A 14,509-nucleotide genomic window follows, 5' to 3' on the forward strand; every position below is an offset into this window, starting at 1 on the left:
CTGCAGAGCCCTCTGAGGGGGGAGGGTGAACAACCAGCAGTCATGGTCCACATTGATACCAACGACATGGATAGGAAGAGGGATGTGGTCCTGCAGAAAGCGTTTAGTGAGCTAGGTAAGAAATTAGCAAGCAGGACCTCAAAAGTAGCAATCTCTGGATTACTCCCAGTACCACGCGCAAGTGAGTATAGAAATAGGAGGACAGTACAGGTGAATGCGTGGCTGGAAAGATGGTGCAGGAAGGAGGGCTTTAGATTCCTGGGACACTGGGAACAGTTCTGGAGAATGCGGGACCTGAACAGAGCTGGGACAAATTTCCTTGTGGGGCAATTTGCCAGTGCTATTGGGGAGGGTTTAACCTAACTTGGCAGGGGTGTGTGAACCAGGAGGAAATATCAGAGAGGAATACCAAGCTGCACAGAATACTGTGGGAGATAAATAGCACTAGAGTAGAGAATAGTAAATTAGGTGGGGTCAGAGTAAGTGAGAAAGTAATGAAGTCTAAATCAGGGTTACTGTGCATGTGTGTTAATGCACAGAGTGTTGTTAATAAGACTGGTGAGTTACAGGCGAAGATGGACATGTGGAAATATGATGTTGTGGCTATAACAGAGACCTGGCTCAAAGAATGGCAAGACTGGTATTGAATATTCCTGGATACAAGGTGTTCAGGAAAGATAGGGAAGGGAAAAAAGGGGGAGGGGTGGCAGTATTGATTAAGGAGAGCATTGCCGTGCTGGAAAAAAAGGATGTCCCAGAGGGGTCGAGGACAGAAACAATTTGGCTAGAGCTAAGGAACACAAAAGGTGCAGTTACATTGCTCTGTGTTGTCTATAGGCCACCAACTTGTGGGAAGGATGTGGAGGAACAAATTTTCACAGAAATTACAGAGAGCTGCAAAAATAGGGTAGTTATAATGGGGGACTTTATTTATACAAACATAGACTGGAATAGTAGTAGTGTAAAGGCCAGTGATAGGCAAGAGTTCCTAGAGTGTGTTCAGGAAAATCTTCTACAGCAGTATGTTTCTAGTCCAATGAGAAAGGAGGCACTGCTAGACCTGGTTCTTGGGAATGAGGTGGGCCAAGTGAATAAAGTATCAGTAGGAGAACACTTAGGCGACAGTAATCATGGTATCATAAGGTTTAGGCTGACTATGGAAAAGGACAAAGAACAATCCAGAGTAAAAAATTATTAACTGGGGGAAAACCAACTTCAATGGGGTAAGAACGGAACTGGGACGAATAAATTGGAGTCAAAGGTTGGCAGGAAAAACGGTAGCTGAATAATGGGCTGCCTTCAAAAAAGAGATAGTTCGGGCACAGTCAAGGTAAGTTCCCTCGAAGGGGAAAGGTCGGGTAAACAAATCCAGAGCTCCCTGGATGACAAAAGGGATAGAGATTAAGATAAAGAAGAAAAGGTGTGCTTATGACAGATGCCAGGTAGAAAATACTATTGAGAACCAGGCTGAATATAGAAGGTCCAGAGGGGAAGTGAAAAAGCAAATAAGAGAAGCAAAGAGAGAGCATGAAAAGAGACTGGCAGCTAACATAAAAGGGAATCACAAAATTTTCTATAGACATATAAATAATAAAAGGGTGGTAAAAGGAGGAGTTGGGCCGATTAAGGACCATAAAAGGGATTTACACATGGAGGCATAGGGCATACTGAGGTATTAAATTAATACTTTGCATCTGTCCTTACCAGGGCAGAAGATGCAACACAGGCAATAGTGGAAGAGGAAGTAATTCGGACACTAGAAGGGTTTAAAATTGATAAGGAGGATGTATTAGATAGGCTGTCTGTACTTAAAGTGGATAAAACACCAGGGCCGGATGAGATGCATCCAAGGATAGTAAGGGAAATGAGGGTGAAAATCGTGGAGGCACTGGCCATAACTTTTCAGTCTTCCTTAGACTTGGGGTGATGCCAGAGGAGTGGAGAATTGCAAAAGTTACACCCTTGTTCAAAAAATGGTGTAAAGATAAGCCAGCAGCTACAGGCCAGTCAGTTTCACGTGGGTGGTGGGGAAACTTCTAGAAAGAATAATTTGGGGAAAAATTAATAGTCACATGGACAAATGCAGGTTAATTAAAGAAAGCCAGCATATTTAACTAACTTGCTAGGGTTTTTTGAGGAGGTAACAGAGAAGTTTAAGGAGGACCATGCAGTTGATGTGGTGTAAATGGACTTTCAAAAGGTATTTGATATATTGCCACACAACAGACTTGTGAGCAAAGTTATAGCTCATGAAATAAAAAAGACGGTAGCAACATGGATACAAAATTGGCCAAGTGACAGGAAACAAAGAGTAGTGGTTAATGGATGTTTTTCGAGCTAGAGGAAGGTTTGTATTGGAGTTCCCCAGGGATCAGTGTTGGCACCCTTCCTTTTCCTGATATATATTAATGACCTACACCTTGGTCTACAGGGCACAATTTCAAAGTTTACGGATCATGCAAAACTTGGAAGCATTGTGAACTGTGAAGAGGATTGTGTAGAACTGCAAAAGGACATAGACAAGTTGGTGGAATGAGCGGATAGGTGACAGATGAAGTTCAGTGCAGAGAAATGTGAAGTAATTCATTTTGGTAGGAAGAACATGGAGGGACAATATGAAATAAAGGGTACATTCCAAAGTGGGTGCAGGAGCAGAAGGACCTAGGTCTATATGTGTATAAGTCATTGAAGGTGGCAGGACAGGTTGAGAGAGCAGTTAATAAAGCATATAATATCTTGGGCTTTTTTAACAGGGGCATAGAGTACAAGAGCAAGGAAGTTATGTTGAACTTATATAAGACACTAGTTCGGTCTCAGCTGGAATATTGCATCCAGTTCTGGGCGCTGCACTTTAGGAAAGATGTGAGGCACTGGAGAGAATACAGAAAAGATTCACAAGAATGGTTCCAGGGATGAGGAACTTCAGTTATGAAGATAGATTGGATAAGTTAGGACTGTTTTCCTTGGAGAAGGGAAGGCGAAGAGGTGATTTGCTACAGGTATTCAAAATCAGGAGGGGTCTGGAGAGAGTAGATAGAGAGAAACAGTTCCCTCTCGTGAAAGGTTCGAGAATGAGAGGGCAAAGATTTAAAGTAATGGGAAGCAAAAGTGACATGAGGAAAACCTTTTTCATGCAGCAAGTGGTTAAGGGCTGGAATGCCGTGCCTGAGAGTGTGGTAGAGGCAGATTCATTTGAAGCATTCAAAAGGGATTAGAAAGATATATAAAAAGGAAGAAAATGCAGGGTTACAGGGAATGGCACTAAGTAAATTGCTCTTTCGCAGAGCCAGTGCGGACACGATGGGCCAAATGGCCTCCTTCTGCACTGTAAAAGTTCTGTGATTCTATGAATTCCAAACGTATTGTTCCCCTAATTTTGTCGTTCTGCAAGCCCTCTCCCCTTATCTTTGTGAACTGATCATTAAAGTGCCAGCATCAGACAAACTTTGTTGTTTGTTTAAGGTAATTAATCCATGTCCTCCTTTCCTGCTGTCTCAGTTGAAGTGGAAAGTACCATTCCTTTGCTTTAATCAAAGCAAGAACAAAATCTGCTATTCTGAATCTGGGACATAACAGCGTTCCCACTTTGCATATGAAGAAAAGGTTAGGTCTGCTTAATTAGTTGTAGTTGGTAATCAGTGTAATAACTCTGAAGTTGTTATAAGACATCTCTTTGTCCCAGTTTGCTAAGCTGATGGGGTATTCAAGACCCTTTTTTCTTGTCAGTAAATAGCCTTCAACTATTTACATAAACAGTTATTTCTTTTTTTGTGGCTTTTACTGTACAGTGCAAGGATCACTCTATTGCTTAATCATGTGCGTGTATTTTTTTTTAAACAAGGGGAGGAGAAATTCATGAATTTTTAAAGAGATTTAACTCTAATTAAATCTCTTCTATCTGATGGGATATGAGCTAAAAGCTTAAGTACTAGTTTTCTACAAAAGGGATTAATACATTCCCCATTGTTAGGATTACAACATCAGAAGCAAAAAAAGGGAAAGGACGAGAAAGGCACAAGTATTTATCATGATTATTGTTTTAGATAATTTGTGTAACTTTTTCTCTTGTTAAGCAGCTAATTTACAATACTAGGTTGAAACTATAATCAGGTACCAAAGTATAGGCTGAGAATTTGTCTGAGATATTATCAGATAGTTGCTTAAAGCATTCATGACAAATTACTTTGTCAACTATTTTAGTGTAGGTGCTAATCTGTTTCAATTAAATGGGTTAGCACCTCTGTTAAAATAGCAAACAGTGACATTTGATATGAAAGGATTAAGCTAAAATAATGTCACACAATGTAATTGCTGATCTTACATTGTTACTAGCTAAGGACAATTGTTAGCAGTGTGAATCAAATGTGAAAATCCTTCAATTCCATATTATGCTGCATTTATGTTTCCCGAACCTCAACTGATTGTTTATTGAAAGTAGAATACCCCAGTGGTTGGAGATGTAAGTAATGATTGGAAGGTAATATAAAATGAAGATTTAATTGATCAAGTGATTTACAGACATCCAATAGAGCAGAGAAACCATTTACCCATTCAATTGGATCATTAGCAGAGACACCAAATAAAGATGAGTTGCATCCCTGGAGGGATCAAAGGAGTGTTGAAAGTTGAAGAGAATGAAAATTCACATTACTAGGATAAACATGTTCAAGAAAAAACAGGCACACAGCACTTATCTGCCTCTCAGAGACTGTTGGATGCTTTGAAGCACTTAAAAAGTGGCTAAAGGGAGAGAAACATGAACCATCTCCTGGTGTTCAAGTGGTGTTTTCAGTCAGTATTGCGTTCAACAACAACAACAATTTATATTTATATAGCACCTGTAATGTAATAAAACACCCAAGGCGCTTCACAGGTGCATTGTAAAACAAAATATAACACTGAGCCACATAAAAAGATAGTAGGTCAGGTCGCCAAAAGCTTGGTCAAAGAGGTAGGTTTTAAGATGTGTCTTAAAGAGGACAGTGAGGTAGAGAAGCGGAGAAGTGTAGGGAAGGAATTCCTGAGTTTAGGGCCTAGGCAGCCGAAGGTGTGGTCACATAAAAATGTTGCAGGTTTTTTGGAAAAGCTGCAAATACGATGATTGCATCAAACACAACAAAGGAAAGGACCCTTAAGGAACCCTACTATTTTGAATCTGTGTTGAAAGTGAAGGTTTCTTCTATGTAACACCATGTGATAGGTATCCTGTTCCTATGGATTAACCACTTTCCTCAATTAGAAGCTTAATACTACATGGGAAGGGGATACTTTCATAGTGCTCCCTTTCATTATGTCTGACCTTGGGTGGCCATGTTCCCTTGTTTGTCTTATTTATATTTTTATCATGGAGATCAGAGAAGTTTTAGTGGGCTGCTATCCTAAATGCTTATTGGAAAAAATATAAAGATAATAAAAACTCCAACTTAAATATGGGTAAGCAGTTTTATTTTTAGTCTTTTGGTAGTACAGAACTTTAGTACTGCTGAAAATAGAGACATGTTCTCGAATCTTTTCATCTTGCACTCAGCAGGACAATCCACAAGAATACCAATGCAAGGGAAAACAACTTTATACTGTATGAGAAGAGAGTGCTGATTGGTTGGCAAGTGAACTCTGATTGGTAGAGGCATTGCCATGGAGAATGCACCAGTTAAGTTGACTGACAGTTAACTGCCAGACTTTGTTTGAAATTTAAACCAGGCAGTTTGACTCTGATTGCCCTGAGGAATGAACTAGCGAATGGTTGTCACATATTTTGTTTAGCTGAACCAGGTGCAATGTTTGTCCATATTCTATCTGTCTGCAAAGAACAGGGCCCTGTGTATTAATATTTGTAGCTTCTGGTACCCGCAAATGCACCACACTGAGAGCTCTACTGACATTCTTAAATTGGTTGTCAGCATAATTCTTAGTACACTGAGCATTACTTAGCAAATGTTGTTCAATCACAGAATCACATCTAATGTTTGACACTGTGTTTTGCGTTTTGCAAGTATGGGCTGGTTGGGTATGGCCTGTACCTTGCCCGTTGCGAACAGCAGAAGGAACATGTTGTTTGATACGATCCACCAGTCTTTGGAACATACAACCTATATACCTAGCATCACACTGGCATTGAAATACACATATCACATTACTTATTTGTGTCATAGGAGGATGTCTCTTTGGCTTGACAACAGCATCCTGTTAGTGGCGAACAGCACACATGTTGCTACTGCATAGCAGCGTGGAACAGCTAGCTTCACCTGTTGCTCAAATTTTTGGGATACATTTAAATTTCAAACAAAGCTTGGCAGTTAACTGTTAGTCACTGTTAACTGGTGCATTCTCCATGGCAATGCCTCGACCAATCAGAGTTCACTTTCCAACCAATCAGCACTCTCTTCTCATACAGTATAAAGTGGTTGCTTTTCCTTACATTGGTATTCTTGGGGATGGTCCTGATGAGTGCAAGATGAAAAGCTTCGACAACATGTCTCTATTTTCAGTTTTATTTTTGTTAAATTACAATGTTCAACTGTCTCTTTCATTGATGTGAATTTTCATAGCATGTTTCATAACTGTAAGCTTCATTGTTACAGGATGCCCTTGTTGCACTCTTTACCGATTACTATGTTGTAGAAGACATCAGAAACTTGTCACTCTTTAATTTTCTGAGTTCTGTGGAGAAATATGCATCAACAAACAGGGTAAGGCCCCCAAAAATGCTTGTTATAAATACCTTTCAGTTGGGTGCAGATAAAATACTTTGAAGTAGTTTAACTTGAGTATGTATCAAATTATTCCTGTAACTACTCTGTTTTTGGAAGGATATAAAAGGATCTATAGTCTGATAAGGTATCATCAGTCATTTTCTTTCTACAAGACTTACATAAATATATATATATACATAATTTGCACTCTTTTTAGCTGAATAATGGGCATAAAGATATGCATTGCTTAAAATGGATTGGCCGAAGTAGCCATATTTTAATCAATGGATATTTTTATGTGCACTTTTCAGTTGGATGGGTTCCAAAGCATCTATCTATCCATCTATAAAAGTTTTCCATCTAGCAAGTATCTATCACACTGTGGTTGACACATCTGTTTCAGATACAAAGCAAACGTACAAATACATTTTAAAAAGAATGAAAGCTTGCAATTTCCTGCAATAGGATTTTGTAGGCTTCAAAGCAGAAGTAGGTAAAATCAACGCAACGCACAGTTCTACTTTATTAGTAGGATAATACATATGTGATATTACGTGGTATAATTATCCAGTCATTATAAAATAGTGATTCATGTCTTCATACTTGCCATGAGCAGATCTGTGAACTTTACAAAGATATATTGGGTGATGGAGAGAAATCCTTTCCACCAGACGTAATAATAACAGTGGAGCAGTTTCCTATTGAAAACAAGTTGTGTAGAAAGCCTGCTTTTCCCTCCAATGTTTCCAGATTCATTATTTTTGATGTGTGTTTTCCCTCACTGTCCTTTTGTAATCTGCGAATTTCAGTCCATCCAATTTCTGTTCTGTGTTCACAGCTGATTGCCGTATTTGGCCATATTTTGTGTGGGAATCTGGATGCCGTGGTGTTACGTTACATTGTTTTGATGGCCGAGCTGGTGAACTGTGTCTCCTGGCAGTTTGTTAGTGATTTCCAGATGTTTGTCTCTGTAATTTACTCTTTACAGGTAAGCTACCAACTTAATTTTAGAAGATTCTGCATGTGCAAAGAAAAACAAAAAAGAAGCACATTTAGGGTTGCTTCACTTATAGTAGTCCCAGAATCAGTTGATTGATTGCAATAATAACAGTCAGCCTGGTAAGCTGTGAGGTCTTCAAAGGATTCAGTAGAGATCAACTTCACGCAAAATCACTCATTAAAGGCCATCAGTTGTATAAAATCTGTGTGCTTATAGTAATAGAATAGATATTCCTGGGTTCAAAACAAAGCTGTGCTAAAACAGAGCAGTGAGTTTTGTACTCAGCACTTTCCAGCTGGGCCCAATCTGACAGCTTTTCCCAAGATTGACCCTAATTAAATATGTAGATGACTTCCCTGCCCCATTCTGGGAGAATGAGTTTGCAGTTCACCCCTAGTCTACGCAGACCACTTTCTCCCAGGCTTTCTTTTGTACAACTTCAACCATGAAATATTGCAGTTGTAGCACTTCAAAACCTACCCTCATTACTAAGTTGAACTTGGTGGTAGCTAGTCACAAGGTGCGGGGAACTACACACACTAACTCTGCGAATATTAGAGGAACGTGGCCACTTGAAGGGGAAACGCTTTTATATCAAATTACATAGAATATATAGCACAGAAGCAGGTCATTCAGCCCAACCAGTCCATGTCGTCATTTATGCTCCACTTGTGCCTCCTCCTATCCTTCCTCAGCATAACGTTTTATTCCCTTCTTCATCGTATGCTTATCTAGCTTCTCCATAAATGCATCTATGCTATTCACCTAAACCATTCCCTGTGGTAGTACGTTCCACATTCTCTGGGTAAAGAGATTTGCTGCGAATTCCCTATTTGATTTTTGGTGACTATCTTATATTAATGCCCTCTTGTCCACAACTGGAAACACTCTCTCTGTGTCTGCACATTCATAATTTTGAAGACCTCAGCCTTCCCTTTTCAAGAGAAAAGAGACCCGGGCTGTTCATTCTTTCCTGATAGGTATAACCTCACAGTTCAGGTATCATCCTTGTAACTCTTTTTTGCACCCTCTCCAATGCCTAGAACCATAGAACCGCAGAAAAATTACAGCACAGAAAGAGGCCATTCAGCCCGTCGTGTCTGTGCCAGCCAAACAAACTAGCCACCATATCTGATCCCACCTTCCAGCACCTGGTCCTTAGTCTTGCGGGTTACAGCACTTCAGGTGCATGTCCAGGTACCTTTTAAAAGAATTGAGTGTTTCTGCCTCCATCACCATTCCTGGCAGTGAATTCCAGCCACCCACCATCCTCTGGGTGAAAAAGTTTTTCCTCATGTCCCCGATAATCCTTCTACCAATCACCTTAAATCTGTGCCTTTGGTAATTGACCTCTCCGCTAGGGGAAACAGGCCCTTCCTGTCTACTCTATCTAGGCCCCTCATAATTTTGTACCCTTCAATTAAGTCACCTCTCAGCCTCCTGTGTTCTAGGTAAAACAACCCTAGCCTATCCAATCTTTCCTCATAGCCACAACTTTCAAGCCCTAGTAACATTTTGTAAATCTCCCCTGTGCTCTCTCCAGAGCAACTATGTCCTTTCTGTAATGTGGTGACCAGAACTGTACCCAATACTCCAGCAGTGGCCGAACCAGCGTTTTATACAGTTCCAGCATTACATCCCTGCTTTAGTATTCTATACCTCGGCCAATAAAGGAAAGCATTCCATATGCCTTCTTCATCACTTTGTCTACCTGTCCTGCCACCTTCAAGGACCTGTGGACGTGCACTGCAAGGTATCTCACTCCTTCTGCCCCTCTCAGTATCTTCCTGTTTATTGAGTATTCCCTCACTTTATTTGCCCTCCCCAGATGAAATACCTTCTCTGGATTGAATTCTATTTGCCACTTTTCCGTCCACTCAACCAAACCATTGATATAATTCTGGAGTCTACGGCTGTCCTCTTCACTATCAACTACACGGCCAATTTTTGTGTCATCAGAAAATTTCCCAATCATGCCTCCCACATTTAAGTCCAAATCATTAATATATATCACAAACAGCATATCCTTTTATCCTTTTTATAATATGACGACTAGAAATGTACACAGTACTACAGGTGTGGTCTCATCAAGGTTCAATACTAGTTTAACATAACCTCTACCTTGCAGAAGCTCAGCGCCAACTCTCAGACACTTCTTCCTACCTCCCCCTGGACCATGACCCCACCCCGAACATCAAGCTACTGTCCACAGGACTGTCACTGACCTCATCTCCTCCGGAGATCTTCCCTCTACAGTTTCCTACCTCATAGTCCCGCAACCACAGACAGCCTGCTTCTATCTCCTTCCTAAAATCCACAAACAGGACTGTCCTGGTGGACCCATCCTTTTAGCCTGTTCCTGTCCCACTGAACTTATTTCTTCCTATCTTGACTCTATCTTTTCTCCACCGGTCCAGTCTCTTCCCACCTACATGGGTGAGTCTTCTGACACCCTATGTCATTTTGACAATTTCCAGTTTCCTGGCCCTAACCGCCTCCTCTACACTATGGACGTCCAATCTCTCTACACCTCCATCCCCCACCAGGAGGGTTTGAGGGCACTCTGCTTTTTCCTTGAACAGAGGCCCAGCCAGTCCCCATCCACCACCACCCTCCTCCGCCTGGCTGAACTTGTTCTCACATTGAACAACTTCTCCTTCAACTCCACTCACTTCCTGCAAGTAAAAGGTGTTACTATGGGTACCCGCATGGGTCCTAGTTATGCCTGTCTTTTTGTGGGATATGTCGAACATTCCTTGTTCCAGTCCTACTCAGGCCCCCTTCCCTAACTCTTTTTCTGGTGCATTGATGACTGTATCGGTGCCATTTCCTGCTCCCGCCCCGAACTGGAAAACTTCATCAACTTTGCTTCCCATTTCCACCTTTATCTCACCTTGACATGGTCCATCTCTGACGCTTCCCTTCCATTCCTCGACTTCTCTATCTCCATCTCTGGGGCTAGGCTGTCCACTAATATTCATTATAAGTCCACCGACTCCCACAGCTACCTCGACTACACTTCTTCACACGTTGCCTGCTGTAAGGACTTCATTATATTCTCCCAGTTTCTCCGTCTCCGACGCATCTGCTCTGATGATGCAACCTTCCACAACAGCGCTTCTGATATGTCTTCCCTTTTCCTCAACCGAGGATTCCCTGCCACTGTGGTTGGCAGGGTCTTCAATCATGTCTGGCACATTTCCCGCACTTCAGCCCTCACCCCTTCCCCTCCCTCCCAGAACCACGACAGGGTTCTCCTTGTCCTCACTTTCCACCCCACCAGCCTCCACATCCAGAGGATCATCCTCAACCATTTCTACCATATCCAGCGTGATGCCACCATCAAACGCATCTTCCCCTCCCTTCCCCTCCTCTGTCAGCATGCCGAAGGGATTGTTCCCTCCACGACACCCTGGTCCACTCCTCCATTACCCCCAACACCTCGTCCCCTTCCCACGAAATCACAGGAGGTGTAATACCTGCCCTTTTACCTCCTCTCTAAGGCTCACTATCCAAGGCTCCAAACACTCCTTGCAGGTGAAGCAGCCATTTACTTGTACTGCCTTCAGTTTAGTATACTGTATTCGCTGCTCACAATGAGGTCTCCTCTACAATGGGGAGACCAAATGCAGATTGGGTGACTGCTTTGTGGAACACCTCCGCTCAGCCTGAAAGCATGACCCTGAGCTTCCGGTTGCTTCCCATTTCAACACTCCCCCCTGCTCTCTGTCTTTGACCTGCTCCAGTGTTCCAGTGAACATCAATGCAAGCTCGAGGAGCAGCACCTGATCTTTTGTTTAGGCACTCTACAGCTTTTCAGACTGAACATTGAGTTCAATAACTTAAGAGCATGACTAGCCTTTTTTAATATTTTATTTTTTAAGCATGTGCCTGCTTTTCATGTAGTCAGAGCTGCTCATTATTTTGCTTTTCACAGTCTCTCTGGACTAATGCTTTGTCTTTCACCACAAGCATTAACACACGCTTTGCCTTTGTCCCAGGATAGCTTTGTTATTTAATCTCCCTCTGCCCTATCAAACACCTTCCCCTTTGTTCTCTCCCCCAACCCCCCTCCCCTTCACTTGCTTAAAACCTAATTCTTTTCTAACCTTTGCCAGTTCAGATGAAAGGTCACAGACCTGAAACATTAACTTTGCTTCTCTCTCCACAGATGCTGCCAGACCTGCTGAGTATTTCCAGCACTTTTTGTTTATATTTAACATAACTTCTCTACTTTTCAATTCTATCCCCCTAGAAATAAACCTTAGTGCTTGATTTGCCTTTTTATGGCCAGATGAACGTGCATTACCACTTTTAGTGATTTGTGTATTTGTACTCCCTGATGCCTTTGCTTCTCTATCCCATTTAGATTCATATTCTCCAAGTAATAGGTGACACCCTTACATTTTTTTACTAAAAATTTAAGACCTCACAATTATGTGTTGAAATTCATTTGGCAATTATATGCAAATTTGTTAATGCATTCTTGTAATTTGTTGCAGTCCTCCTCAGTGTTCCCCCACCTCCTGGGGCAGAATTCTTAAAGTGCATGCAGGAGAGCTTTTTTGAGCCAGCACGTAGAAAATCCTACAAGAGAAGGGGCGGTGCTGGACCTAACCTTAGGGAATGAAACTGGACAAGTGGTAGAAGTGTCAGTGGGGGAACATTTCGGGGATAGTGAACATAACTCTAAGATTTGAGGTAGTTATGGAAAAGGACAAATATGGACTGGAAATAAAGGTACTGAATTGGGGGAAGGTCGATTTCAATATGATAAAACAGGATCTGGCCAAAGTGGACTGGGAGCAGCTACTTGTAGGAAAGTCTATATCAGAGCAGTGGGAGACATTCAAAAAGGAAATAGTGAGAGTTCAGGGCCAACATGTTCCCGTAAAGGTGAAAGGTAGGACCAACAAGTCCAGGGAACCCTGGATGCCAAGGGATAAAGAGGATATCAGAAAAAAAGAAGGCTTATGGCAGATTCAGAGTGCTGAAAACAGTGGAGGCCCTAGAGGAGTATAGAAGGTGTAGTGGGTACTTAAAAAAGTAATTCGGAGAGCGAAGAGGGGGCATGAAAAACACTGGCAGGCAAGATAAAGGAAAATCCCAAGGCATTTTATAAGTATATTAAGGACCAGAGGATAACCCAGGGAAAGAGTAGGGCCCATTAGGGACCAAAGTGGCAATCTGTGTGTGGAGCCGGAGGACGTAGATGAGGTTTTAAATGATTACTTTTCATCTGTGTTCACTATGGAGAAGGATGGTGTCGGTTATGAGATTGGGGAGAGGGATTATGATATACTTGAACAAATTCGCATTGAAAGGGAGGAGGTATTAGCAGTTTTAGCGGGCTTAAAAGTGGATAAATCCCCAGGCCCAGATGAGGCCGTTATGTGAGGCAAGGGAGGAGATTGCAGGGGCTCTGACACAAATTTTCAAATCTTTTCTGGCCACAGGAGAGGTGCCAGAGGACTGGAGGACAGCGAATGTGGTACCATTATTCAAGAAGGGTAGCAGGGATAAACCAGGTAATTACAGGCCAGTGACTCTAACGTCAGTGGTAGGGAAACTATTGGAAAAAGTTGCCACTTGGAGAGGCAGGGATTAATCAAGGATAGTCAACATGGCTTTGTCGGGGGAGATCTAACAAACAAGTCTAACAAATTTGATTGAATTTTTCGAGGAGGTGACTCGGTGTGTAGATGAGGGTAAAGCAGTTGATGTAGTCAACATGGACTTCTGTAAGGCCTTTGATAAGGTCCCGCATGGGAGATTGGTCAAGAAGGTAAGAGCCCATGGGATCCAGGGCAATTTGGCAAATGGGATCTAAAATTGGCTTAGTGGCAGGAGGCAGAGGGTAATGGTCGATGGTTGTTTTTCTAATTGGAAGCCTGTGATCAGTGGTGTACTGCAGGGATAGGTGCTGGGACCCTTGCTGTTTGTAGTGTACATTAATGATTTAGACGTGAATATAGGAGGTATGATCAGTAAGTTCGCAGATGACACAAAAATTGGTGGTGTCGTAAATAGTGAGGAGGAACAACTTAGATTACAGGACGAGATAGTTGGGCAGAGCAGTGGCAAATGGAATTTAATCCTGAGAAGGGTGAGGTGATGCATTTTGGGAGGGCTAATAAGGCAAGGGAATTTTACAATGGATGATAGGACCCCAGGAAGTACAGACGGTCAGAGGGACCTTGGTGTACTTGTCCCATAGATCACAGAAGGCAGCAGCACAGGTAGATAAGGTGGTTAAGAAGGCATATGGGATACTTGCCTTTATTAGCCGAGGCATAGAATATAAGAGCAGGGAGGTTATGATGGAGCTGTATAAAATGCTAGTTAGGCCACAGCTGGAGTAATGTGTACAGTTCTGGTCGCCACACTATAGGAAGGATGTGATTGCACTGGAGAGGGTGCAGAGAAGATTCACCAGGATGTTGCCTGGGCTGGAGCAATTCAGCTATGAAGAGAGACTGGATAGGCTAGAGTTGTTTTCCTTAGAGCAGAGAAGGCTGAGGGGAGACCTGATTGAGGTACACAAAATTATGAGGGGCATAGATAGGGTAGATAGGAAGAATCTTTTTCCCTTAGCGGAGGGCTCAATAACCAGGGGGCATTGATTTAAGGTAAGGGGCAGGAGGTTTAGAGGGGATTTGAGGAAAACCTTTTTCATCCAGAGAGTGGTTGGAATCTGGAACACACTGCCTGAAGGGGTGGTAGAGGCAGGAACCCTCATAACATTTAAGAAGTATTTAGATGATCACTTGAAATGCCATCGCATAAAAGGCTATGGGCCAAGTGCTGGAAAATAGGA

At 42.2% G+C, this 14,509-nt stretch overlaps 1 protein-coding gene across 2 annotated transcripts in view; it reads left to right on the forward strand.

The window, feature by feature from the left end:
- Window positions 1-14,509, forward strand: part of LOC137380713 (uncharacterized) — a 360,734-nt gene that overhangs the window by 317,493 nt on the left and 28,732 nt on the right. For both annotated transcript variants that reach the window (XM_068052983.1, XM_068052984.1), the window contains 2 exons: window positions 6,582-6,689; window positions 7,531-7,680. In XM_068052983.1, coding sequence (XP_067909084.1) covers window positions 6,582-6,689; window positions 7,531-7,680 — 258 coding nt within the window. The remainder of the gene's footprint in view (window positions 1-6,581; window positions 6,690-7,530; window positions 7,681-14,509) is intronic.

Source organism: Heterodontus francisci, chromosome 20 (genome assembly GCF_036365525.1).
Source record: "Heterodontus francisci isolate sHetFra1 chromosome 20, sHetFra1.hap1, whole genome shotgun sequence".
Lineage (NCBI taxonomy): Eukaryota > Metazoa > Chordata > Chondrichthyes > Heterodontiformes > Heterodontidae > Heterodontus > Heterodontus francisci.